The 25,798-nt window shown below is 44.7% G+C and overlaps 1 protein-coding gene across 1 annotated transcript; it reads right to left on the bottom strand.

Annotated features, from left to right (window-relative positions):
* Positions 1-465: 465 nt before the first annotated feature.
* On the bottom strand, positions 466-18,392 carry clvs2 (clavesin 2). The gene is made up of 5 exons (XM_084030580.1): positions 17,677-18,392; positions 15,585-15,759; positions 1,834-1,944; positions 1,112-1,344; positions 466-696 (listed from the first exon to the last, which is right to left on the bottom strand). The coding sequence occupies exons 1-5, from the start codon at positions 18,063-18,065 to the stop codon at positions 603-605; spliced, it is 1,002 nt and encodes a 333-aa protein (XP_083886706.1). The 5' UTR covers positions 18,066-18,392; the 3' UTR covers positions 466-602.
* Between the last annotated feature and the right edge of the window lie 7,406 nt (positions 18,393-25,798).

Genomic DNA, 25,798 nt, shown 5'->3' with positions numbered 1-25,798 from the left:
GTTTTATGTGACACATGGGCCCAAACAAATGAAATAAAATAGGAAAAACATTCAGAACTCTTACCGTAAAGGGGGTTTGCTTTTCCCAGTAAACCACCAGTAAACTCCTAATAAACTCCCAGTAAACTCCCAGTTAACCCAGTGCCCGCCTGTCTGTCTGCCAGTTTCATGTCCAGGACGTTCAACGACTCCATCAAGAACAAAAAAACGTGGTCCTCTTCCAGGTTTCGATTTATCGGACTCCTGAAGGTAACAACGTTTTCACACAAACACATGTTTGTTCTCCTTCCTGCTCCACACTGAGGGCGCCGGATCGTTCCAAGACGTTCATTTATGGGGGGAGGGGGAGGGGGGATTGGCACATGACAAATAACTTAATAAATAATTTAAATAAATAAATATGTGGAACACCCTCGGCAGCTCCCCGGATGCCCTTCTGTGTGAGGAAACGTCCTTCTCGTCTCGTTGAGATTAATCCTCGAGTTCAAAACGAGAATCCAACCGCGGCGGCGTTCTCTGGAGGAAGTAGATTTCAGTGTGTATAGGTGCACAGGTAAGTCAGTGTGTGTGTGTGTGTGTGTGTGTAGATGCTGATTATGCCGTTAGTCCAGCGAGAGCAGTGGCTGCATGTTGTCTTCTTCACTCTTCACCTTGTCCGGTCGTTTCAGGACGCCGGGCTCCACCACCGACTGGGACCTGAAACACAAGTGTGATCATTGGTAGCGACCTGTCAATCAGCAGGTAAGCCCCGCCCCCTAAAGCATCCCCTGCTTCCTGGTCTGGTGGACTCTAAATGGACCATAATGTACTAAATGAACATCAAGAGAGGAGTCGCCCCCTGGTGGCAAGCAGAGTGAATGACAGTTTAAGGCACTTCAGATTTGGCTTCACTGGAGATTGCCGCCTGGTTTTTACCAGTAATTCACACTTGGAAATTTACCACTTTAATGTCCTTTTTTTTTTTGTGCCTACAATGACCTTAATACCCCATCGCAGGGTGAAATCCCTGCAGGGACATTTTTGAAGAATAATAAGTCACATATTTCTCTCCAAAGAAATAAAAATGAAACCAGTTCAACAGACGAGGACATGTATAAAGTGATGCGCTGACCTCTTCATGGTTTTCGGTGACAGGTTCTTCTCCAGGTCCCTCTCCAGGTCTTGCACTGACAGGGTGTAGGACTCCGGGTAGTAGTCGGTCTCCTCGTCGTAGGCGTGGTCCAGCAGCGTTCGCGCCCACGTGCCCATATCGTACGGCGGCATCATCCCGCCGAGCTCCGACGGCAAGATCTCTGGATGGATCAGCTGGTGGAGGCTGTTCAGGTTGTTTCCATGCATGAAGATCTGCAAGCGGAAAGGAAACGCTTAAATACAATGTGGTTCCGTCGTAAATTTAAAAAGCCTTTGTGCATGATAAAAAAGCTTACTTAAATATCCATGTTATATAATCACTCTATAACAAAACAAGTCTATAACCTACCAAATCTGCCTCAAGGGAAATTTGTCAAAATACAGAAAAAAAGCCTTTGTTGGATTTTTGTTACTTTTCATTTCAAAACCAGCTTATAAGCAAAATATTAATAAGAAGATAGGAATGATTATTTAATAGCCTGCAGCCTGATTACAGTTGCATTTTAAACACCTGATGAATGTAAGCGAATGTCTTCTCTCTCTTTTAGCTCCATGTTTGGTCTCCACCACCTCCTGAAGGGGGAATATCTGACTGTTTCGCTGCTAAACGATCCACCGTGTTCTACAGCTGGCTGTTTGAGACTGAGCAGGAAGCCGTCACTTTGTCGTCAATATGAAACTATTGATTCTGTCAAGTCTCACCCTCTTCCTGGTCTTGTCTTTGAGGAAGGGCCGGATCACGGTGTAGAGAGCGTGGATGTACCAGGGCTGGTTCACGAAGTGGATTCCTCCAAATCGGGCAGGAAAACTGTCCTGTTTTGGGAAAAAGAACATAAAAACAGTTCAATAATGTCATTATAAAACCAGATGATTCACAGAGTTAATACTCAAGACTCTCTCTGTGTTTTATCACAAATAACTGAAGAGCTGGTCTCAATCCAGTCGGCTTCATTCGTTAGAGTTCCAGCAAATGAAATATCACCTCTGTGAGTTCTCTCCGTCCCGTTTCATTAGATTAGTTTTGTAAATGGGCCTCTAATCTCATAGTCAGGAGGAAATGGTCTATTTTGGAGTCTGGGAGGCGAGTCATGGTTGATGCAGGTTAGCGTGGCGAGTCCGGGGCCCGGCACACGCCGTGAGTCAGGATTCAGGCTGCAGTCCAGCAGGACGGCAAAATTATATTCTGACATCATAAAAACAAAAGGGCCAGAGGCGAGTGTTTACATAGGAACAGTTAGAGTTGCTGAGGTCGGGCCAGGTTTGTAATTTAAGGTGGAAAAGCCACCGCTTTACTGGACCAGTCCGACGCTTTATACGTCGGGACCCCGAATATTTATGAGCTCAGGAGGATTTGTTCTGCCACCATGAAGGCAATATTTCACCGTGAACACGAGATGAAATATCAGAACGAGATTATACACACCGATGTAAGATCACACAGGAGGAGGAGGAGGAGGAGGAGGAGGAAAATGTTAAAGGTGAAGGAGAAAGTGTTCAAATAAAGGAGGAGAACGGCGTAGACAGTGCTCAGGCGGTTTTAAGGTTATTTCTTGGATGAATTATCAAATATTATTTGAATTCACATTTTGCATCATCTGTCTTGATATATTTAACTCATTGATCTCAAGTCTGGACACTCAAACTACAGGGGTTAAAGTTAACAGTATAGACTGTATATAATTTCACATAAATGGAGAAACCCAATAAGAATCACGTGGAAACAGATGCAGTCTTTTCACCAGAGGACGGTTATGACACATGAATCACAATCCAGACGAAACCAGGTCAGCACTTTCTCTGGCCTTATTTTCTACCGGGAGGAAAATGTCGATGGTAAATAAATAACCATGAGCGTCTTCAGTCACTGTGAGATGTTGAAGAGAACTCAAGGTGACAGAAGCAGTCTGTCAACACCGACATGGAGAAGTTCAGAAAAACAAAAACAGCAGCAGTTTGTCTTCATTTTCTCTAAATCTGCCATGATATACGATAAAACAAATAAATAAATAAAAATAATGAGAAAACAAAGGCTCATCATTTATAATCTAACACATTTCGCTCAGTGACAACTCTTCTTTCACTGTGTGAATTAAACTCGTCTGTGGTGACAGAGCCAGCTGCCAGATGTGTGAAATCTGTCCCCATCACTAAACGTCCCATGCCACTTGAACGCAGCATCAGCGTGGCGGCTCATATGTCGCCGGCGTTATGAAACCCTCACGGATCCGGAGGGCGAACAGACAGACGGCCGCCACCAACGCTGCAGGTTCAACAGCCAGTCTGCTCAAAGACACTCAGCGGCAACGTGTGACCTCACAGGAAGTGTGTGACCTCACAGGAAGTCAGCCGACGCAGCTGCTTCCCCGCCGCAATCTCTGGCTGAGGATTAAAGGCTGCACTCAGGCAGGAAGTCCACCTTAAGGACACTTGATGTGTCCTTAAACACACACACACATGCGCGCACACACACACACACACACACACACACGCTTTGACATTCTGATTCCTTCCACTGACGGATCAGACGACAGTTTGAAGTGACTTTAACAGAATAGTTTCACATTTTGGGGAAACCCACCAGCGTATTAGGGCCACTGTAGAAAAACAAAACAAATATTCAGAGGAAAAAAGTTGCAAATTTGCTACTTTATAAAGTCACAGATTGGGCGGTGGGGCTAAGATGCTAGTGGTAGCTTTCACTTATAGCATCATCATAGTCATAGCAACGGCAAACATCCGGTCAAGCAACTCGTTTACTTCCTCTAGACGAGTGAAAGCTACTGCTAGCATCTTAGTCCAACCAGTTGTTAGCATTATAATAAAGTAGCAAATCTGCAACTTAATAAACTTGCAAATTTGTGACTTTTTGTCTCGGAATATTGCCCCCCTCTCTCGGCTCCGTTTTCCCTGAGAGAGGGGCCAATATTCAGAGAAAAATCGCAAATTTGCAAGTTTATAATAGCTGATATAAACAAGTTGCTTGGTTCCGCTAACACCGGATGCTACTTTATGAAGTCGCAAAAACATTGCTTGAATGGATGTTTGCCGTTGCTATGACAACAAGTGAAAGCTACCGCTAGCATCTTAGCCCAACTGTCCCGATCAATTAACACCCATAAGCTGACAATTTATTGTTATATAAAAAAAAGCAACAATAAGCATCGACATCATCACCCTAAGGACCTTAACAAGGCGTTGTCACACATTGGGGTGATTCATTACAAACATAAACGTACATTCATGGGAAGTTAGCTATAGATGCCACTTTTCCCAAATATTGCCCCCCTCTCTCAACTCCATTTTTTTCTTTCCTTAGAGTGGTAATAAGAGCCTTAAATAAAAAGCTAAAAACCGAATCCCAGTTTTTCGGGAGTGTATCAGCCGTCTGCCCGCGAGCCGCTGACGTAATCACGTCTGACGGGCGTCGCCCAGCACTCTATATGTGTCGGAGGTTCGTGGTCGTACATCTTCTCTCTCCGTCGCCGTGATGAGCTCCCTCCGCTCCGCTTGGCTGCTGTCACTTCCCATTCACGGCGGGATGAGAAACATGTCCTCCGGTTAGAAGGATGGAGGAGGAAGAGGAGGAGGAGGAGGGAATTATGTGAATCCAGTCAAGTGCTTTTTTTTCCTTTTCAGGATGTAAAGTGTAGCCCGGAGTGATGACATTGTTTTGCTGCTGGCTTGTTCTTTACAACAAACTCACATGTGTGAGTGTATCAGGCTGTCTGTCCGGAGATAATGCTGAAGTTAAGAAAAAAACAAAAAACAGTGAGTCTTAAGGTTTGTGACAGAAAGCGACGGCGCTTCATTCGTCAGCAACTCGGCACTTTCTGCTCACGAAAAAAAAGAACCAGATTTAGTGACGGATGCGACCTTTTAGTTCACGGCCGCGGCAGTTTGTCAACATCTTATTTCTCTGTCGCTTCAGTTCAGTCGTTACGCCCGACCTCCCAAACCTTTCAACTGTGTTCCCTCTTTCTTTACCATCATTAATGCTCCTTTTTGTCCTCGTTCTAGGACGAAGCCTGAAAAGCTTACAGCAAGATTATATAGAATATACAGTTTGTTTTTTATCCTGCATCCAAACCAAAAACTCAATTACAAACAAAACATTATATATTATAACATATTATCTGACATATTTCCTTGCGATCGCCACATGACATAAATACAGTCAAAACTAGAAAGGTCCACTCACTTCCACCGAAAATATCATGCAGTTTCCTGCAACAGAACACAAGATTAGCCGTGGACAGACACAGAGATGCACACTCACTCACTCACAGAGATAATGATGTGAAAAACAGGCTGGATTTAGCTGCTTAATTCGGTCAAATTGCATCAGATAGGAATGATCTCAAAACCGTCACAAACAAGCTGGGTTTATTTTATTTTTACACATTCGTGCCGTGCTCAGTCATACGACAGTTGTTCTTGTGTTTTTCATAGCTGATGTTCTGACGTGTCTCAGTAGGAAGAGCACATGGCTGGAACTAACAACGTGAATGATTTCAAACTTGTCGAGATTTATGCCAAAATATCTGAAGTCAACATTGCTTTTATCTGCTTCAAAATTAGAACCAATCAAATCAGAGCACAACAAAGAAACTAGCGGTGTGTCATCCACGCCAAAATATCCCGTTTTAAAAGGGAACAGCAGGTTTGTCAGTGAAATCCTTGAAATGTATGCGAATGACTTCACACTTTCTCTCCGCTCAGAGAGAAGGTCACACCAATTAAACTGCAGCCTCGGCAAGTTATTAAAACACTGCCAACTGTACTCAGGAGCCATGGAAGCAGAGCAGAGGCACTAACTTTCTCTCCATGACATCACACCTATTTTAATATCCAACTTTTCTCCTCTTTGGTTTTTAACTTGTGCTCTTTTTGTGTTTGCAGCTGTGAGCCAAGTGTCTCTGCATCGCTGTGGGCTCGGCCCGACAGCTACCCCACAAAGCCAGCAGAGGCGCTTTTTTGTATATTATATTATTATATGCTAAAATGTATTTCAGGATGTGGGGTTTCTTATCCTGTGAGTGCGTTCGGGGGCGTGGACCTGAACCTCCATGATTTCGGGCTGCAGCTCAACATGACTCCCCCGAAGTCTCCGGATAATGAAACGCCGACCTTCAGCAGGTCTGATACCTTTAAATAACGGCTCACAGCAGACGTGTTGACAGTCACGGCAGCAAAGACAGAAGAAAAAGCAGGCTGAATTCATAAAATTGATTACGTCTGCGATGCACTTAAGAGGGTGGCGGGGCGTCTGGGAGCGTTTAATGGAACCGAGTCAGTGCTAACGATATTAATCCCCCCGCTGTGATAAGTCAAAACGTCTTTGGAGGAAAATGGTCTATTAGATTTAACATTGGGTTGGTTGTTTCAAGCTTCGGCTCGAGTTTTACAGGCGCGGTGGAAACAAAGTACTATTATTGATTTTAACGTAAACCATCTATAATTGGACTAATAGAGTCACGGCAGAGTACGTCACTAATCATTTGACTAAAAATAGCACACGAGAATATATATAGTGATGTATGATATCCATATTGATAAAACAGCTGCCTGCATTTATGGTTATTTACAGCGTCTTTTAAAGGAAAAAGATTATATAATTATTTGTATTAATCATCCAGTAAGTTTGGGCTCATGTTTTACACAAAAAGATGTGAAAATAGGGTTAAAAATACTAAATAATAACCTCCGTTTCCTGTTTACAGACGATGGTTTTCTTTTGATCACTGTGATTGATAAGATTGAATACTTCTAGTTAAGTTCAAACCCATTTCCGTGTCGACTGATTTTCTAATTTTAAAACATGTAATGAATCTGCTTTTTTTTTTTTAATTATGCTTGAGATAAAAAAAAATGATGGTGCTTAGAAGAGTTTAATCTTTTATTATACATGATGATGATGATTATAATGATTATGAAAAGGAGGAGGATCATCAGATTTGACTGAATGCTCCAAGACTTCACGCTAGCCGAGCGTTTTTTTTTTTCCAACTGATGATGTCTAAACGAGGTAAAGACCAAATATGGTCATTTCTGGTTCCAAAGAAACAAGATGGCGACGGCAAAAGTCCCAACCCCAAGGCTTCAAAACGTTCTGAGCATATACAGTCTGTGGTTATTTGATGATAAACCGAATACTTAAACAAGATGATGGCGCTAGAAGGAAAGTCAGAGTAAAAAAATAAATAAATAAGGAGTGGGGGGTAATATTCAGAGAAAAAAAGTCGCAAATTTGCTACTTTATGAAGTCGCAAAAACATTGCTTGAATGGATGTTTGCCGTTGCTATGACAACAAGTGAAAGCTACCGCTAGCATCTTAGCCCAACCTCCCCGATCAATAAACACCCATAAGATGACAGTTTGTCCTCATATGAATAAAAGCAACAATAAGCATCAACATCATCACCCTAAGGACCTTAACGAGGCGTTGTCACACGTTGGGATGATTCATTACAAACATACACGTATATTCATGGGAAGTTAGCTTAAAAAAATGCCGATTGTTAGCATCGTAATAAACTCACAAATTTGCGACGTTTTTCCTCTGAATATTTCCCCCTTTCTCAGCTCCGTTGTTTCTTTTTGCCCTACAGCGGCCCTGATACGCCGTCATAAAAGACACCCGTAAGATTAAGATGCATGCGCCTATTATGATTATTATTTTGTTCACTGTGACTCTTCATTGTCTCCAACAGCTTTTGTGTGAATATCTTGAGCAGCGTTACTCTATTAATTATACATAACACACATCATACGATAACAAGTGTTTTGTGGCGCACTCGTTGACCGACCGTCTGAGACCGTCTTGGGAGTAAAGAGAGAGAGAGACAGAGAGAGAGAGAGAGAGAGAGAGAGAGAGAGAGAGGGAGAGAGGGAGGGAAGGAGAGAGAGAGGGAGAGAGAGAGGGAGAGAGAGAGGGAGAGAGGGAGAATGTGTTTGATGTCTCTGCACAACAAAAGGGAGCCCATCTGGAGGAGAGGGCAGAGCGTGGCAGCCCGACATGTTGCCGTGGCAACGTGGCGAGGGTGGGATGTAGCCGGGGAGGGTGGATGATGAAGAAAGAAGGGGGGGCTGTGATATCATGCATCCGGCTGCTGGTGAAGAAGATGATGCTTCTTTTTAGGTTCTTCAAGATGAAATAAGGTGAATAATAAACAGCAGGATTTTTGGATAATTTCTGTTATTATTTCTGTTCATTTGTACGTGGAAATGTGTATTTAATTGATATTTATTTTATTGGAAGTGTGTTGTGTTGAAAATAACTGTTGAGTTTCAACAAAAAGATGCTGTTTTTACAGAAACAGAAAGCCTGCTGACGTTGTGTCGGGTGGAGAATGGTGGAGTGACTGACAGAGAGGGGGGGGGGGGGGGGGGGGGTGAAGGGGGGAGGGTGATGATGTTGTTAAAGAGAGTGACGGGGGAAGGGGGAGGGTAAAGAAAACAAAAGTAAAAGGGGTGGAGAGGCCGGAGGGGCAAGAGGGAGCGACGGAGAAACATCACTTTCCATATCAATGTCGGGTTCCTGATACTCCGAAGTGGAGCTGGAGGTCTAAATGCCTTCAATGTTAGAAAATGCCTTAAATGTAAGAAAATGCCTTAAATGTAAGAAATGGCTATATGTCGTATGAAGTGTTGCCACATCATCAGAACAGCTGTGTTAATTAAAGATGAGCAGATTGGCAAGTTTACAAGAAGTTTACAAGAAGTTTACAAGATCATCGATGTCATTAGGATCATTCATCCTCAGGGGAGCATGAATGATATTTCACTCCAGACCAGCAACATATTACCAAACGTACTTCCGTGTCATCATTACCGTTTTTCCTCGTTGTTACTAAATAAGAAGGATGAAAACAAAAATCGATGTTTTCGGCATGTTTTTGTCACGGTTTTCCCTCAATAGCAGAAAGCTTTTTCATGATGCACCAGAGCTGATTATAGATATTGATCCACAGCAACGCAACAGACTCAACCGGACTTGATTGGATTTTAGACTGAAGACCTCTAATGCATTTACGGAACAGCGACGCCGTCAGCTTTGGTTTACGTGACGGCGATAACGGACTCGGAGCAGCAGCTACTTGATTTGGCTTTAATCATCTCATTAAGGTTGAACCTCATTATCCTCCTCTTTGCAAAACGCTGTCAAATATGTACTTTTGTTACTTAATTGCAGAACTTAAAGTTATTTAAAATATTACTCATGGTTTCACACGGGACACAAAAAGCTGTCTCCTGGGTGAAAGTCGTGTGTATGACACGCTTCATGTTAGAAAGCATTCTGAAAAAGAGACATATTGATGGTGCTAAATGAACGGAAGGTGTGAGATCCAATCTTTCATAAAAGGAATCATAAAAAACATTTTTCATTCTGTTAAACTGCTGCACGGTGGTGTAGTGGGTAGCACTCTCGCCTCACAGCAAGAGGGTCCTGGGTTCGATTCCCGGGTCGGCCCGGGTTCCTTCTGTGTGGAGTTTGCATGTTCTCCCCGTGTAAGCGTGGGTTCTCTCCGGGTTCTCCGGCTTCCTCCCACAGTCCAAAGACATGCAGGATGGGGATAGGTTAATTGGTGACTCTAAATTGCCCGTAGGTGTGAATGTGAGTGTGAATGGTTGTCTGTCTCTACATGTCGGCCCTGCGATAGACTGGCGTCCTGTCCAGGGTGTACCCTGCCTTCGCCCAAATGACAGCTGGGATCGGCTCCAGCCCCTCCGTGACCCTAAATATAGGATAAGCGGTAGAAAATGGATGGATTCTGTTAAACTCAAATTAATTGTTGAATGTTTTCTTTCAATTCTCTGCCTTGATAATCCTGAACTGCAAAAGCTGCAATATTAAAAATAATATTTACTTATACATTAATTTAAAAAGTTGTTCCGAGAAGAAAAAACCCCCAGAAGACGTGAAATCTGAATCCCTCTGCAACAAGGTAATCCTGGGAGATTACGACGGCTCGCTGTCTCACCTCCTGTGTTTCACACTCTTTAATATAATCTCTCGTATACGCGAGCGTTAAAGGAGTCTGAAAGGAAACCGGATGAAGGAGCACACGAAGCCCAGACATTGAAGTCTCAGACGCCACATCGAGGGTCAACGTGAGGACACGACGCTCTGTCGAGTCCCCGGCCAATCAGATTTCTACCTCGGATCTACAGAGCACCAAACTGCAGGAAACAGAAGACCTATTTTATCCTTCCTCGCTGCGGAGCAACGGGATATCAATGCACGGCAGTGAGTCGGCTGGAGGTCAGGACTCAACATTAACTTTTAAAAGGGGTGGCGACCATTTTCATTTGAAGTAATTAAGATTTAAACTTCCGCCACGATGCTTTTCCAGGATCATTTTCCTTTTTTTCATAGTTTTATTGTTTTAGGTTTGTCTGCTTCTTTGTAAGAATAAATCTGCACGTTTGTTTGACTTCATTCGTCACACTGAGACGAGTACACAGCTCTGGCTTTAACAGCGATATTTAAATACCACAATATTTATTTTTATTTTGGGGTTGCATGCTTGGCTTGGTTTGCCGTCCCTGTTTTTTCCGGCCGAGGCTCTCTCACTGATGGTTTGCCAGTTATTCAACATGGCTGTCGGCTCCTGCCAACTAATGGACATATGTACAAATCATACAAACGTATACACAAATCGGTCGTCTCCTGTCTAATTCTAGAATCGGGACAAAGGTCTACCTGATCCAACGATAAAACTCAGTGGGTCATCTGCCATGTCAGAAACTACATCTCCCAAATGGTGAATCCTAATTTAATCCTAGTTTGTTTTCCTGTGAATTCCTCAAGCTCCACAAACCAAAGATTTATCAAGCTGATGGTAGGAAGAGCATTCTACGACGGCGTATTAGAGCCACTGAAAATAAATTCATTATAAACATAATAACCAGACTACTATACGGCTCTGCTGTGATCCCAGCAGCGACTGTGCTAAAGACTTTGGGATCCCGAGGCATGTGGCCTACATGCTTTTTTGGGAGTTTGCTTTAAACTAGCACTGTCAGGGTTGCCATGACGAGGAGTCGTCATGACAGCAGAGGCGGTGTGAGCAGCGTTACCGTGACGATGGGAGGACAGAAAGGATGACTCAGGCGGATCAATAGGGTCCAAGGACGTCTTATTATTATCTGATTGTCAAAGTCTGATTCTGTATTTCAAGGTACCGAATCTTGATTTGTCACTATTACACACTCAATCTCTGTGTAAGTGACTGGGATGAATAATCACACACACATGAGAGAGAAAGATGGCAAGGCTTATTTTAAGAACTAGATCAATCTTCATAAAACGATTTAATTTAAAGACGACTAGGTCGTAGGGAGAAGTCACTTTGCTCAATTGTGGCCGAATGAAGCAACTTGTGAAATGTTTAAGATACATTCTTTGCTCAAACTCCGTCATGGATCAAACCTCTTAAGAAAACCAGAGGGGTCATCAGATAATCCGGCAACGAGCACAAAGCAACATCTCTGGAAAGCATCAGGATGCATGAACGCCTGGTTGAGAGGAAACCAGGTGTCCTCAGGTGAGTCTGACTCAGCGTTTTTAAAAACACTCAGCGACATTTCAGGCTGTTGGCTGTTTAACGATGCTTAGATCTCAGCGGGTGTTCCTGTGTCCTGTTGTCACACATGCAGGGGAAAAACATGGCATTGATTGTGTTCCTTTATTTAAATGTACTTAACAGGGCTGATATGATATCTGGGAACACCTCCCCTCTGGGAACACCTCCCCTCTGGAATCACCTCCCCTCTGTCAACACCTCCCCTCCCCCTCTGGAATCACCTCCCCTCCCCTCTGGAAACACCTCCCCTCTGGAATCACCTCCCCCTCCCCCTCTGGAATCACCTCCCCTCTGTCAACACCTCCCCTCCCCCTCTGGAATCACCTCCCCTCTGTCAACACCTCCCCTCTGGAAACACCTCCCCTCTGGAATCACTTCGCCTCTGGAATCACCTCCCCTCTGTCAACACCTCCCCTCCCCCTCTGGAATCACCTCCCCTCTGGTAACACCTCCCCTCCCCCTCTGGAATCACCTCCCCTCTGGAATCACCTTCCCTCTGTCAACACCTCCCCTCTGGAAACACCTCCCCTTCGCCTCTGGAATCACCTCCCCTCTGTCAACACCTCCCCTCCCCCTCTGGAATCACCTCCCCTCTGTCAACACCTCCCCTCCCCTCTGGAAACACCTCCTCCCCTCTGGAAACACCACCTCCCCTCTGGAAACACCTCCCCTCTGGAATCACCTCCCATCTGGAAACACCTCCCCTCCCCTCTGGAAACACCTCCTCCCCTCTGGAAACACCTCCTCCCCTCTGGAAACACCTCCCCTCTGGAAACACCACCTCCCCTCTGGAAACACCTCCTCCCCTTTGGAAACACCTCCCCTCCCCTCTGGAAACACCTCCCCTCCCTCTGGAAACACCTCCTCCCCTCTGGAAACACCGTATTAAATAGGTAAAGATAAATGAGTAAGTGAGTATTAAAGATATAATAAATAAAACTGTGCTAATACAAATATTTGGAGGCTGAGTGGTTGAGTTCACATTGTTGGAGATACCAAATAGGAAATATTGATTTTGCACATAAACTAATGAGTCAATGAATGAATGATGATTTTCAGTCAGTGTAGTCTATCGAGAGAAGAGCAGCAGGAAGGATATCTGTTATTTATTGTAATAATGCAACAACTCTAATATATATATATATATATATATATATATATATATATATATATATATATATATATATATATATATCGGGTATATATACAGTATATACATAATATATGTGTATTAAGCATAAAATGCATTAGATTTGGTGCTGTAGTGTATATTTCAGGATCAGCAGAACTATTTTCATTGACAATTATGAAAATAAACACAATAAGAACCTTTAAATGTGTTTTCATATCCAGAGGAAATTAAGTCTGAATTCATTTTTCCACATCCTCGATGATTTTTGGCGAAATGTGTTTTGTGCATTTCATTTGCCAAATCGAATCAAATCACATTACTTGTCTTCCTGTCTGTGTTTTTTTGCCGAGCAGCCGTTTGTGTGAGAATGACTCAGCGAGAGCGCCCATCAATAATTCAGCCTCTAATCTGAGTGTGAGCCGTCAGGGCTCGTACACGGTTCCCCTCGGTTTCTGTAAAACATCACACCTCCACACCGTGCTGACGCTGCACAACGCCAACACTAGAGAGGAGGATCGCCTGCTTATGCAGAAATATCACTTTTATTGACATCATACTTGGTCTAAAGACAAATCAGGAACGTTTATTGCTCACGCTGATTTACATTTAGATCGTTTTTTTGCGATTAATTATCTAAAAAGAAGAGTTCTGGGTTGCTGACTCTCACACACTCATTTACATATTTGGTAACGTTATGGTTATTTATTTCATTGTATTAAAGCGGTTGTGAAGGTTGCAGAAACCTCCCCTCCCCTCTGGAATCACCTCCCCTCTGGAAGCACCTCCCCTCCCCTCTGGAATCACCTCCCCTCTAGAATCACCTCCCCTCTGGAAGCACCTCCCCTCCCCTCTGGAAACACCTCCCCTCTGGAAGCACCTCCCCTCCCCTCTGGAATCACCTCCCCTCTAGAATCACCTCCCCTCCCCTCTGGAAGCACCTCCCCTCCCCTCTGGAAACACCTCTCCTCCCCTTCGGAAACACCTCCCCTCTAGAAACACCTCCCCTCCCCTCTGGAATCACATCCCCTCTGGAAACACCTCCCCTCTAGAAACACCTCCCCTCCCCTCTGGAAACACCTCCTCCCCTCTGGAAGCACCCCCCCTCCCCTCTGGAAGCACCTCCCCTCCCCTCTGGAAACACCTCCCCTCTAGAAACACCTCCCCTCCCCTCTGGAAACACCTCCTCCCCTCTGGAATCACCTCCCCTCTGGGAACACCTCCCCTCTAGAAACACCTCCCCTCCCCTCTTGAATCACCTCCCCTCTGGAAACACCTCCCCTCTAGAAACTACTCCCCTCCCCTCTGGAAACACCTCCTCCCCTCTGGAATCACCTCCCCTCTAGAAACACCTCCCCTCTGGAAACACCTCATCCCCTCTGGAATCACCTCCCCTCTAGAAACACCTCCCCTCCCCTCTGGAAACACCTCCCCTCTCCTCTGGAATCACCTCCCCTCTGGAATTACCTCCCCTCTGGAATCACCTCCCCTCTGGAAACACCTCCCCTCCCCTCCTCCAACGTAAATTGGCCGATAATTCACAAGGACGTTGAGAAAGAGATAATATCTGCAGAGGACATTCGTACAAACTTTTCTCCTGTAACTCATTTCAATAGCGCCGTTAAAAGGTTGAAAGGTGTCCCAATGAGACACACACACACACACACACACACACACACACTCACCCAATAAGCCCTGTCACATCTCATATCTCATATCTCTGTATGCCAACTGAGAAAAACCGGACTCTCATTAGAGAACGCCAGAACTGAGGGAAAGCAAACTGACAACCACAAAAAAAATGTTTTTGCATCATCACCTGCCAAACGAGCCTTGAAAAAACGCCACCGAGCAGCAGCAGCAGCGTGTTCTGGAAAAGGAAATGTCCTCTTTGCCTCAAACGAGCTCACGGCTTTAGCTCGACTCGTTCTTAAGTGGAAAACATTCCGACTGCAGCAGCGTGCCGAAGGTTTGTTCTCACGATGTCGGGGAAGAAAAATAGTACTTTAGCTTTTCACTCTGACAGGAAACAAAGAACGAGACCGCAGACTTGTAGACGCCCAACTGTTACAGACCAGTGATTGTTCCTCATTGAGGAATGAAGTCAAACAAACACAGGACTTTCACCCGGGAGACCACTGCTTTTGTCCCGTGTGACATTAGAAGTCATAAGTATGTATTTGTTTTCATGTCAGTCATTAAACAACGAGTCACGTGACTCCTTATTTGGTCATGTTAACGTCAACCCTCATGATGTCAGTGTGGCCCAAAAAGACGACTCTCATCGGGAAAGAGACGTCTGGAAGTAGATGTTGTTTTCTTGTTATTTGGTGAATCAACTTCCCCGTACAGACATTTGAAAAGCCCTTATTTAAATAATAAGGTAAAAAAACCCTGATGCTCTGCCTCTATGGACTACGTGAATTACTCATTTTAATACATTTTTAAGGGCATTGTCTGTTTTAATATGATGACGCTCCAGTATGTTTATTTGTCCGTCATATGCAAACTCATGGTACTCTTTTACCAAAATAACACCTAAGTGACAAAATAGGTCATTTTCCCCCAAAAAATTGTTCGATTAAGTTCAGGAGACTAAAAATTCCTGGTAAAGATCATAAAAATCAACCAAAAACACAACATTGACGTCTTGGGATGCAAACCACCATCTCTGCACACACACACCAAGCACTAACTAACCGGTAAATAACCGGTAACCAACCGCCGGGAGTCTTACCTGCAGGCCCTCGATGGCCAGCCGCAGCATGCTGGGCGTGAGTTTGGACGCCTGCTTGAAGGTGAAGTTGCTCCAGTCGATGATGAGGATGAAGCCGTTGACCTGCAGCTCCGGATCTTCGATCATGGACTCCAACGACAGCAGGATCGCCCGCAGGATGTCCACGAACGTGTATCTGAGGGGAACGGAGAATCACATCGGACCCAAGGTCAAGGCAAGAAAAGAATCCAGGAACAGTGTCGCTAGTCAGGTCGTTCTGCTAAACTTTACATGGCGTCACTTATGAAAGGTAATGCACATTTATTTCTATATTACGGTAATTCATTTTACAGGTCGCTTATTTGAGCAAAGTTAAGTCCTGTCACCCTCAGCTGACCCTGACCCGGTCACAGCAGACTGCAGGTATCAGTGCTGGACCATCTGGATGAACTGTGACCCGGTGGGGTTCCCCCGGTCTGGATCCCCCCGGTGGTCTGGATCCCGGACAGAAGGGTCACAGAATAAACCTGGGGGGTCTCCAGACGATTATTGGAGTGGGACAGAAGACGAAGCGTCCTCTGATTCGGGACACTTTTCTCCTCTAAACCTCACAGATGGTTGATGGGTTGTGGTTCAATGCTTCGTTTAAGGGGTTAATAAGATAAAAAGGTTGGGAAAGACTGGTTCAAACTCCTCAAACACATGATGAATCTAATAAAGTGTTCACTGTGCTGCACCTCTTAGATTCAGATAAGAGAGATCGAAATACCACGTTTTCCATGACGGTGCGTTTTTCTGACAGTTTGAGGACGACTTTTTTTCTCGTTTCCACGTGATGGTTGTCGTGGTTTTATCCCTCCTCTTCTTCAGCCTTCTGTTAGCTGTCTGTTAGCTTCACCCAGGCTTCACAATGAATCCCGCTGTGGCTGCTGGAGGTCAAAGGCATCGGCCTCGAGGCCGTCATTGTTGGATTCTTATAGTTCTGCCTTTTCCCCACCAAGTGTGCTGATCGGCCTCGTCGTCCCCTCGTTGGTCTCTGAGGAAAGTTTGCAGGAAGCGATGTAACGCAGCCCTGGTGCCTTTTATGTGGAGTGAACCCTTCTACCAAATTCCATTAAAAAAATAGCCTTTTAAAAAGCATTGCTCGTCAACGAGAGGTCCTAAGTTTTAGGAAGAAGGAAAAACGGCTTCAAACTTGGCGTATTAAACGGACTTCAAAGGTGTTGTGTTGGTGGCATTTCCAAAAGTAACATAAATATGCTTATATGATTTAATAAAACGGAACATAGATGAATGTGGTGTTTTGTTACCTTGGAGCGGTTTGTTTTTTCACAGGGAAATGAGTTTGTTCCGTTTAGTAACTTTGGTTTTGTGATCCAGCCTGAAAGGAAAGCCCACCGGTACCTCGTGTACTCTGATGCCTTCGGACTCGTTCACCTGCTCCACTTCCCTCATCACGGTCCACTTCCTGTTCCTTGTCGGCTCACCATCGCTGCTGTTACTCTGCCTGTCATTCAGTCTCTGGAGCCTGGAAGCTATTTTCAATAAATCAATCACATCTCTGGCCTTTCTTCTCTCCTGTAAACGGTATTTTATCTTTATCTGTCGATGTCATGTGATGTTTTGATTAAAGAATACATTATTGGGGTATAATACCACTTTCCCCCACTTGGGAAGAACTGGACTGTCCTGAACTGGTCTCGGCCCCCGAGTAGTCCAACACCTCTGGGATTACCCGGCGGCCGGGACCTGATCAGGCCAACATCGCCGCTTGACCTCACTAATGCTTTTGTGGCCGAATTTGGAGCAAATCCCTGCCGACGGGGTTCAAACATCTGGGTATGAAAGAACTGACACCAGACCAGTGGAGGCTGTCAGCTGCAGATTAGTGGCTGTGGCGTTTGGTGTCCGCATACTTTTGGACATCTACGTTCCCACAACTGACTGAAGAAGAAAGAAAAGGTTGCTTTCCTGCAGAAAACAGATGTTTGTGGTGCTGAACGGACAGCTCCCTGTACACCAGACTCTAATTCTGGTGGATTTTAAACCACTGACTCCCCTGTTCTCTGTCTGTCTGATCAGATAACACAGCCCCCCCACACCTCTTTATTACCTGCTCTGGTCCCAGTTGGCTGCGAACAGGACCAGTATTTTCCTGCCGTATCTGTCCAGATTGGACAGCACGCCGGGGAAGCCGTCCTTCAGGGCCTGCTTGATGCCCGGGTCCGTGGCTTTCAGGTTCTTGAACATGTCCAGGTTCTGCTGCCGGTACTCGAAGTACTGTGCCAGCAGCCGAAACGCCTCGAAGTGGTTGAATTTCCGCGCCCGGAGGAATCTGAGGATGAACGCGTCGTCTGTCCTGAGGAAACCGATGTCCGGCCGCGTGATGATCATGTCCCGGACCTCCTGGATGTCCTGGTGTAGAGTCTCCGGGTTTTCCTTCAGCTCCACCTTGGCCTTCTCCAGGGTCTCCGGAGAGAGGCCAGCCTGCAAGTGAGTCATCTTTTGCAACAGCTGTCCCTCCGCGGGGAGGAGAGAGGGGGTGGGGGGACCACCACAGCGCGCACCGGCGTCCAGCGACACCGCGGAATAAAACGCTCGCCTCCAGCAACAGGGTGAAGAAGCGCGTGAAAACGGCGTCAACGGCGCGCTGGTCCCCGATCAGGAGCCGCCTTCAGACGGAGGCCTGCTGCTCTGTAGACGTAATCCACCCTGAACTGGCACAGACGCTGCTGCTGCTGCTGCTGCTGCTGCTGCTGCGAGGCTCCCGCGATGCATTACCAACACACGGCGCGCCGCCGCTCACTTTTACGCACGGAAACATTAGTTTTTACTGTAAAAAGAGAAACAAAGAATTCAACTTTGTTGTGATGGGAGATGATCATGACTCGGGTCCTCCCTGGGGGGCTTCAGGCGGCGCATCCGACCCGCTGATCCGGGCGGGCCGAGCTCAGAGCCGACACGCAGCCGCGTCCCTCCATGTCAAAGCCTCTCTCTCTCTCTCTCTCTCTCTCTCTCTCTCTCTCTCTCTCTCTCTCTCTCTCTCTCTCTCTCTCTGTATGACACAATGACGACGACAGCATCACCGTCTCCGCGGCGTCGCTCGCGGCGGTCAGGCAATGCGGCACGACCCTGCAGCACCTGCTATATCATCATCATCATCATCATCATCATCATCATCATCATCATCATCATCATCATCATCATCATCCCTCTGCCTTCACAACGCATCTCCATCCGCTGCTGGTGCTGATGATGGAGCTGCTGGTGCTGATGATGGTGCCGCTCCGTCACCGTCAGCAGATGTTGCCGCTTGTTTCCGCGTCTACGTCGCCCGTTTACATCAATATTGCTTCTCATCAGCAACCATCCACGATGTGGGCATCATTTATTTTTTTTAAATCATAAAAAAAGAAGAAAAGAAAAAAGCTTCCAGCAGTACAGGTGTCCCGCGAGGGTTTCACTGGGTTTTTTGGGTGGAGGGTGGGGTTGATGATGGAGGCGGGGGGAGGGTGGGGGGATTACCGTCTCCGCCACTGCCGCCGTCTGTGAGTGACAACAAGAGAGTCTGGGCTCCGGTCGGTGTGTGGACGCCACCGGCATGAGGGAGGAGGTGGGAGGAGGGGGGAGGAGGGGGAGGAGCGTAAAATGAAAGGCAACAGATATGAAAGGGGGGGTGCAGGGAGAGATGGAGACAAAGTAAGTAAGTGGAGAATGGATGGAGGGATGGAGGAGGGGTGATGAGAGGAAGGGTGGAGGGATGGAGATGGGGGGGGGGGGGGAGGGGGGACTCTGGGGGGTTCTGGAGGCCAGGGGCCTCAGTTTCACCCTTCTCCTTCCTTAGATGACCATGTTTGTTTTTGAGTTCATCTGGAAGTAAATGTTTATTATTATATTATTTTGGTCAAGTAAAATGTCCGAAAAAAAGATTTTAAAAAGTATATATATGTTTCCTCTTCCTCTGGATGAAGATGGAGAAATAAAGTGAGAAAAGAGCCGGAGGAGGGAGGAAGTGAAAGGAGGAGGAGGAGGAGGAGGAGGAGGAGGAGGAGATGGGAGATGGAGGGGAGACCACCTGCTCCGTGGAAGCCGGACAGCTGCACTTAAACATGCTGAATTAATGTCCATTGTGTCCGCCTACTTATCTCCCGTTTGCACACGGCTCAGCGGGGATCCGTGCACGTGACGTCAGCTGAACCGACAAACCCACCAATACATTATTATTATTATTATTATTATTATTATTATTATTATTATTATTATTATTATTAAAATAAGATACGAGTGCCCTGCAGGCTGAGGCTCTGCTCTCCTTTACTTCACGGCTAGATTGCAACTTTTATTTGATCATGACTGTTGATCAGAAAAAATATAAGAAAAAAAATGTGTGCACTTTTAAAAACACGAGGGTTGTATAGAAATTATAAAGTAGGTTGTTAATTTGGGAAAATTGTCCACGTGTTTGAGGCAACACTTAAAAACATAATACACTCTCTTGATTTATATCAATAAAGAACCAAATCCTGGATGTAGGGGCGTGAGGTGGGGGGAAGTCCCGGGGTCCCAGGGGTAGGCAGGGGGGAGGGGGGTGGGGGTTGTTGCAGTAATTGCCCTCAGCTCTGATGGGATGGTGTTGGAGTGGAGCAAATAAATCACAAATCTGGTTTTTCATTTGGCTTTTTAGTGTCTGAGGGCCGAACGGCTGATTCACCAAACAGGACCAGGACCAGGACCAGGACCAGGGCCAGGGCCAGGGCCAGGACCAGGACCAGGAACACGGCCAGGACCAGGACCAGGACTTTACACGGGGGGGAAAGGCCGGTCTCGTCACGTTAATAAGTGTGTAAGCAAGTAAACGAGGTGCTTCTTTGTGTCATATTTATAGAACTATATTTATTAAGGTGGATTGTGATGGTTTACGTTTTTATAAAGTGGTCCCCAGAATTCAAGTCCAGGAAACACACATGTGATTCTAGTCACATCCACATTTACACCAAGTAGTTGTCAATTCCTTATATTCTTCCATACCAACCAGAGGAGTCGCCCCCTGATGGCCAGAAGAGAGAATGCAAGTTTAAGGCACTTTAGATTGGCTTCATTTTTCAAAACCGAAAAACCGAAGAATCGAGAAATGATGAAAGGACTCACCTTCTCCTTCTTCTCCTTCTTCTTCTTCTTCTTCTTCTTCTTCTTCTTCTTCTTCTTCTTCTTCTTCTTCTTCTTCTTCTTCTTCTTCTTCAAACTGTCGATGAAACAAAGAGAACAGTTAAAACATGCAGACAAACAAAAAGATCCAGAAGCTGAACTTGTGTCTTTCTTCTCAGCTTCATCAGCACTGAGGCAGCATGCCGCCATCTGCTGGTCATGTGGCGTAAATACGTGGATGGGGCAATTAACTAAAACTAATAGCTATCGATAAACTTCCCCAGTTTATTACTTACATTAAGGCAAATGGTTTTTGTCTTACAAGGTTTACTGAAATCATATGTTTAAATAAACAAATGAAGCATAATTCTATCAAATATGTCCTGATTTTCATACATTTCCTGAAGTGAAATCTGAACATTGGATGAAGCCAGGCTGAAAATAAGTGTTTCCTTTTGTTGACATATCAGAGTAAGAGGTTTTTATAGAGGACATTGTGAATATCTCTTAATATCAGTTATTAAAAAAATGTAATTAATTAAATTAGATGTTGTATAAATCCGAATGATTTATGAACAAACCCCTCAGTGAAAACATTCAGAATATAGAGGCCTCCATACAGGTAGAACATAGATACAATCATTACTTACACAAGGTCAATAATTAATAATAATGCAAAAAAATGTACTTAAGTTTTCTGAAATCTTGTGTTTAAATTGAGGCATTATTTAATGGTTACTATGGTAATATACCGACACAAATAGATTAGAGATTATTTCCCCATTGCACATAAATATTTAATTTAAGGTCGTAAAACAAATGTATATTAACTCTATGTCTCTATGGAGGAGAATAAAAACAAATTATTTCCCCATCAGAATATGATGTCAGCGTCCTCCACCATCTAAACGCGACACCACCAGACGACCGGCAGATGGCAGCATCGAGAAAGTTATGAAACCAAGTTATGTGATTTCAGCTGAATGACGTCATCTATTGGCTTCTCCCGCTTCTCACCGTTTCCATCCGAGCCAACGTTATGTAGACTTTCTTCAGCAGCTTGGCTACGTGTGACGGGAAAGTATTTCATCGTGTTTCTAGGTTGTTTTTCAAACTTTTGCTCTTTTAAATTACTCCTACTTCCATGTATGCAGGGGCGTCAGCAGCATTTGTTATGTGGGGGGGTCCTATAGGCGGGGGGGGGGGGGGGGTCTGGGGGTCCCCCATAAAATTTTGGAATTAAGTTGATGCTTAAAAACATGTTTTTAGAAGATGTCTCTTCCGTATCTAATGTCTCTTGTTCCTAGAAATGAAAATGAGAATTAAACAGCCCTATCATTGTTATACTGACACTATTATTTTGTTGAACATTGTTTCCTTTTCTCTGTGTAACTTCAGCGGGAAGTCAGTGACCCGGCCGAGGGTCAGGCTGAGCCAATCAGATTGAACAAAAACTGGAGCAGTCCAAGTTGGGAGGGGTCGCACCCCCCCTCCCCCACCCCCCTCTAATTGACAGTATTGAACTGACCCGTCAATTAGAGCCATTATGCACTAATATTACAATAGCAAATAGTCCAAACGACAATTTTTTTAAAAGGTGGGAGGTCCTGCCGACCCCCCTAAAGATATGGTGGCGACGCCCATGCATTTACGTCCTAACATTTTAACGATGTTTCATCACATCCGTGTCGCTTCGCTTGTTGTCGACAACAAAAATGTGATATTAAATAAGTTCCACCGTAAAGAGGAATTGATAAAGTCGGTGGAAAAGTTGTTTGGAAGACAAAGACTCGTTTCCCCTGAGCTGAGCCCCCCGATGCAGCGGTCTCTCCACTGGGGGTCGGACCACCACAAGGTCAGTACAGTGCTGATCAGGTGGAATAAAAGGGGCTGCAGCCCCCCAGAGGGATCAAAGACCTCCTACCCCTCTCTTCCTGCACAGACCTCTGCAAGGGCAAACTCACTGACCCTGCAAACCAACGAGGGGGGGGGGGGGGCCCTGGTTGGGTGGTGGAGGACAGACAGGAGGACGGATGCAGGGATGGACTGAGGAAAGAACAAAGAGATTAAGCATTAACAGTGAGCTTAAGCTCCTCACAGATTTATACTGGGGGGGTTTACATCACGACTCCCTACAGCTACTCGAATTCATGCTCTGAATTAAAAATATGTTGTAGGAACGGCTGCAATCTGATTGGTTGTTTAACGTGGCGCTGAAATTTGAAAAAAGAGTATTTTTTCTTCCTTCAGAACATTTTAACGACCAAACTTTAAGTTATAATAATAATAATCAAAAGTGGGATAAAAAAAGCGACTCTGAAAAGAGTGTCTGAAACTGAAATTGTTCATCCTCTGGGGAACTTGTGTGAGCTGAGGGAAATGTATGGCGGTTGGACGTTGACACTCCAGTGGAGGAGTGGTCAGGAGGAATGGGACTTTTTTTCGTATGTGTTGCTCGAAGCAAATATTTTAGGTATTATGCATGATTATAAACATCTATAACGACTTATATATATATATATATATATATATATATATATATATATATATATATATAATTTTTTTTTTTTTTTTAAGAGCATTATCCTGTAGCTTATAAATGCTTGATTCTGATTGGCTGAGCTGCGTTTGAACCACTAATGACACTAATGGGATGCTACACACCAGACTTTTAACCAAAGGTTTGCTTGCTCAGACTCCTATCTCCTCTGAGGTTGAACCCTCCAGCATGTCATCAGAAGGCCACGATCGAATGGAACGCTTTTATTCCAGGATTTAATCTGCCAACATGAAAAAATGTGAAACTACAATGGATGCTCCTCCTCTACGCCATTGTTTGGTAGAGCAACACTGTCACACACACGCAAAAGACAATTCCCACAACACTGGAGTAGAAGTGAGACAGTGGCCGCCCATTCATAAATTCATGGGCGCCACAATAATCGGAGCTTTGTGTTCTCGTACAATAGTTTTACTCCAGTGGGAAACGTCCCAACTCCTCGTTTCTGGGGGGTTTAATTGGAAGAGGAGACTCGACCGTGCAGCCGGGAGGACGTCAATAGTTGGCCTCCAGCCAAAAAGACACACACACACACACACACACACACACACACACACACACACACACACACACACACACACACACACACACAGAGTGTGAGAGAGGGAGGTGAGCCTCTCCTGCTTTTCTTCCAGTCACTAAAATGCTGCATAGATGAAAAATTAAGGATTATTTCTGTAAATCCTCTCTCTCACACACAGACACACACACACACACACACACACACACACACACACACAGTTTACAGAGTGTCTGAAACTGAAGTGGTTCATCTTCTGGGGAGCCTGAGCCTGAATATCAACCACACAAGTCATAGAAATGGGACTTTTTTTGTATGTGTGTGTTGGTGGAATAGAACGTTTTGCTACATGAGCAGAAAGGTCCGGACTCACCAGAATAATTCAGGATCATCCAGAGGGGATTTAAACCAATAACGTAATATATAATAATATATTACTGAAGGTTCGTCGTCAAGGAGACGGAGGGATCAGGAAACGCTCGGCCTCTGGGCAAAGACTTTCTAGTCGTTGTTCATCCTCTTTGTGGAGTTGTTCTGTGGCTCAGAGGGAAGAGCGGGTCAACCCGCCGGTTCGATTCCCGCTTCTCCTCCAGCCCCCACATCGCCCCCCGGAGGCTGTGAATGTGTGAATGAGTTAGAGAGGAGCAGCAGGCGTCTCCTCGGCCATCAGTGTGTGAATGTAGAGTGATTGAAGAGACCAGAGCAGCTCTATAGAAATGCAGGTCGCTCTACCATCTTTGTGGGCTTTTTTTTACCCCTTTTATTGTCTTTGTGGAGTTTTTTTTACCCCTTTTATTGTCTTTGTAGGGAAAAGTAAAAATAAATAAATAAATAAAAATGGCTGTTTGTAAATTGGAGTTTCTATTTACAGAATAACGTTTTTTTTCTTCTTGCTCAGTTCAAATAAATTACTTTTTTTTTTTTGTCCAACTTGACACGGAGAGTGAAGTCATAATGGGCACCGTGTCGTCTGATTGGCTGTCGGGGGAACTGCCTACGGTGGGCCCATACGAGAAGGAGAGATCTGGACTACAAGAGGCTTAGAGAAAACTCCAGTCTGAGGCCGGACCCCCACTAGTGTCCACACACACACACACACACACACACACACACACACACTGATGAAGGAGACCATTCATGCCCGGCTGACAAATCACTACTGAAGCATGAGACTAAAGAGACCCCCCCGCCCCCGTCTCTCTCTCTCCCTCCCTTACAGACTGTGTGAGACTTGGGCGAGAGAATATCACACGGGACGACAGGACCAATGAAAGGAGCATTATGACCAACAACAGAACAATGTCCCCGCTTTCACTGTAAAATAAAAAAGGGTCGATGCTTCAAACCTGAAAAAGTTCAGTAACGTTTCAAAACATCTTTACAAGAATAAAACACGACTAATAAACCGATGAAACGAAACACAAGAACTTTTCAGTAAAAATAAATAAAGTGAGATTTTATCAGGAATCTGGAAATGTAGTTCATAACCCACTGAGGAGCCACGGCTTTATAGACTTGCTTTTATGCGTTTTAGCTTTGTATTTGTTATTTTATTTACATTTTATTGTCTTTTTACCTCTGCTCATGTGTGTTGTATTTGTATACCCGACCATATTTATATTCTGCTGTTTGTAAAGTGTTGTTTTTGAAGGTGCTATATACATATATAGTTATTATTATTATTAGTGTTTGCTCCTTTTTTTCCATCCAATCAGAGATGTTTATCTTTATTTCCTAAAAGTGGAAAAACTCAGGTTTTTGAGGGTCTTCGGACAAATTTGGGAAACTTTGGGAGCTTTTTTTAATTATGTATTTAATTTGATTACTTTTTAATATATACATACATTTTATTTCTGTTTTTAGTTTTTTTATCTGTACTGTCTCATGTGTTGTGTCTTATTATCAAAGAAAATTAATAAAGTTGTGAAAAGAAAAGCATTAAAGTGATTTGGCCTCAGTATTCAGTACTTTTCCGTCCAACTTAACAATATACAAAGAGGTCAGATTAAG

This window comes from Eutrigla gurnardus, assembly GCF_963514095.1.
Source record: "Eutrigla gurnardus genome assembly, chromosome: 16".
Lineage (NCBI taxonomy): Eukaryota > Metazoa > Chordata > Actinopteri > Perciformes > Triglidae > Eutrigla > Eutrigla gurnardus.
This window is presented reverse-complemented; position numbering and strand designations above follow the sequence as displayed.

Bases quoted from the DNA above. Each gene is read 5' to 3' on its own strand.
- clvs2 (XM_084030580.1), bottom strand. From the start codon at position 18,065: ATGACTCACTTGCAGGCTGGCCTCTCTCCGGAGACCCTGGAGAAGGCC. The intron at 1,945-15,584 runs GTAAGACTCCCG...TTCCCAAAACAG, and splicing joins TGGCCATCGAGGGCCTGCAG to GACAGTTTTCCTGCCCGATT. The intron at 697-1,111 runs GTCAGCGCATCA...CTTGTGTTTCAG, and splicing joins TCACCGAAAACCATGAAGAG to GTCCCAGTCGGTGGTGGAGC.